Source organism: Mandrillus leucophaeus, unplaced genomic scaffold, assembly GCF_000951045.1.
Source record: "Mandrillus leucophaeus isolate KB7577 unplaced genomic scaffold, Mleu.le_1.0 Scaffold396, whole genome shotgun sequence".
Taxonomy (NCBI): domain Eukaryota; kingdom Metazoa; phylum Chordata; class Mammalia; order Primates; family Cercopithecidae; genus Mandrillus; species Mandrillus leucophaeus.
The window spans coordinates 157,615-160,385 of record NW_012104209.1 but is presented as its reverse complement, the minus strand read 5'-3'; the positions used below and the strand labels follow the sequence as shown (position 1 = coordinate 160,385).

The 2,771-nt window shown below is 34.5% G+C and overlaps 1 protein-coding gene across 1 annotated transcript in view; it reads right to left on the bottom strand.

The window, feature by feature from the left end:
- AHI1 (Abelson helper integration site 1) overlaps positions 1–2,771 on the bottom strand; it is a 248,465-nt gene that overhangs the window by 171,224 nt on the left and 74,470 nt on the right. The window contains exon 8 of the mRNA XM_011991473.1: positions 932–1,084. Coding sequence (XP_011846863.1) covers positions 932–1,084 — 153 coding nt within the window. The remainder of the gene's footprint in view (positions 1–931; positions 1,085–2,771) is intronic.

Here is a 2,771-nt window from a genome sequence, read left to right as displayed (position 1 = left end):
GAGAATGGGTCTTGCTATATTGCCCAGGCTAAAAATCTATGTTATCTAACTGCTGTTACAGGCTGAATTGTGTCCTCTCTCCTCCCACTCACACCCCTATCCCTTGTCACCCAAATGAGTATGTTAAAGCTCTAACCCCTAGCACCTCAGAATGTAACAGTATTTGGAGATGTGGTCTTTAAAGAGGTGATTACATTAAAATGAAATAATTATGGAAGGGTCCTAATCCAACCGGGGGAAAGACAACAGGGGCGTGCATGCACAAAGATCGTGTGAGGAGGCAGCAAGAGGGCAGCCAACTGTAAGACAAGGAGAAGCCTCAGAAGAAATCAACCCAGTGGGCACCTTGATCTTTGCTATGGACCAAATGCTATGTCCTCTCAAAAACCATATGTTAAAGCTGTAATCCCCTATGTGATAGTATTTAGATGTGGGGGTCTCTAGGAGGTAATTTGGTCCTGAGAGTGAGACGCTTATGAATCAGATCTGTGCCTTTATAAAAAAAAGACACAAGAAAGGTGATCTCTCTCTCCACCATGTGAGAATACAGCAAGGAGGAGGCTGGCTCCAAGTCAAAAAGGGGACCCTCACCAGGAACTAGGCTGGCTAGCATCTTGATCTTGAACTTCCCAGCCTTCAGAACTGTGAGAAATAAATGTCTGCTGTTTAAGCCACCCAGTGTGTGGTATTTTGTTATAGCAGCCCAAGCTAATACAATTTACAATTGCCCAAGTGCCCGAACAAAGAATGTAAGATAGTGCTTATATACACATGCTAGGCACTCTTACTATTCGTCAAATTAATTAATGGAAAGGTAAAACCATAAATAGCCAGGATTTTAAGTAGTAAGCTAGATATCCTAGGAGTTACTGGAGTTTTGAAGGTAATAAGTGAACATCTAAAGCAATCCACTGTTAATCAAACACTTCACCTGCCCAGGGAGTCGTTTCCACTTTATTACTTCCTTTGACTCTTCTAATCCAGGTTCTGTGTCTATTGAGCTTGACTCATGGTGATGTTCACAATGCACTGGTTTACCTTTTTCCTCCTGAAGAGCCATCATAGAGCGGTAAGATGGCTTTATCTAAATATGCATTAAAATATGAAAATTTATATATCATGTTCACCTTTTTCTTTTACTAGCATATAGTTTTAAAAATACTGAAATAATATGAAAATATTTTCAAAATGTAATCCAGAAAAAAAATTCTACTTTTATTTGTACATTATTCTAAATAAAATAAAAAAGTTGCTTAAAACTACAGTCCTATAACCAAAAAGTCTTAAAAGTTTTTGAGGAAAAAAATGACTACAAATTTACATGAAATGATTTTAATAACTCTGCCCTTTGTTTCTGCTTCTTCACCAATACTTATGAGATATGCCATGGCTCTGATATAATACCGTATCTTTAAAATCACAAAACTAGTATCATAAAAATCTCAAGTTTTAAAAATAATTTCTCAATAATAGATTTAACTCCATCCAAACCAATGCAAATCAGTCCTGTGGTGACAGTATATATCAGCTACAGAATGTGCAAATGACCTGAAAAATTAATGTCTTATAAGAAATAAGACAAAAGCAAAACTTCTTTATTTTAGGGTCAATTCTTTGCTAAGATTATTTATAATATTAATCTATGGAAAACAGCAGCAGTAGAAACATTACATACTGATTATTTGAATAATATTGTGAAAAATGTACCCAGAAATCAGGACTCTGCAAACTGCAGCCCACACACCAAATTTGGCCTGCTACCTGCTTTTGTAAATAAACTTTTATTGGAACACATCACACCCATTTGTTTAGTTAACGGCCTACATATGTCTATGTAGCTACTTTCACACTATAAAGGCAAAATTAACCGAAACTACAGGGCGAAAGCCTAAAATACTATCTCGCCCTTTACAGAAAATATTTTTCAACTTCTCCTTTAAGTCCACCTTTTATCTTTAATTTCTGAAAATCAAATTGTAACAAAACATTTTTCTTAATACTAAAAGCTGTATTTCACATTTAAAATTCATTTAAGCATCTTTTAAATATCAGCTATTACAGTCTTAATATATAACCCCGGATATCTATTAAAATTATTATTAGAAGTCTTATCTTTTTAGAAATGAAAAACATGTTATGTCACCATTTAATTTCAACACTAGAAGATATACACTTATATGTACTATATTAACTTACACAGTCTGGAACTTTCAGTCCTCTTACAGTTACATACAGTGTTGATGGGTAATGATTTCTTGGACATTTTGACCACCATTCAAACACCTCAACAACATTTAATTGGGATCGAGGCTTAGTAGGTGGGTAATACAGCTGCAAACGAAGTTTTGAGTTGATGTTTGCATTTCCATTGGCTCCCAGAAGCTTAAAACAAGAATTCATATAAAATGTGACCGTCACTGAAAATAAATATATCCAACAAAGCAATAGCATAAAGTCAGAAACATTTTTAAAAGATTAATATGGCATGCTGAAATTTCTTAGTTTTACAAAGCAAAGAACACTACATACTTAGTTAAGCACAGTTCCAGGTCATTTTTGACAAAAGGTAACCCAAATGGCTTTTAAAATATTTTCCTGATAGCTCTCTTTTCACATATACAATAATTTCAGACTGTTGGTACAGCATTTACACTACTGTGCCAGATTTCACACTGAACAAAGGATGTGATTGATATACAGTCGTCTGAAATAATAAGGTTAAACTGTATATTTACACAAGACACAAATTTTCTATTTGTTTAATATCAGTA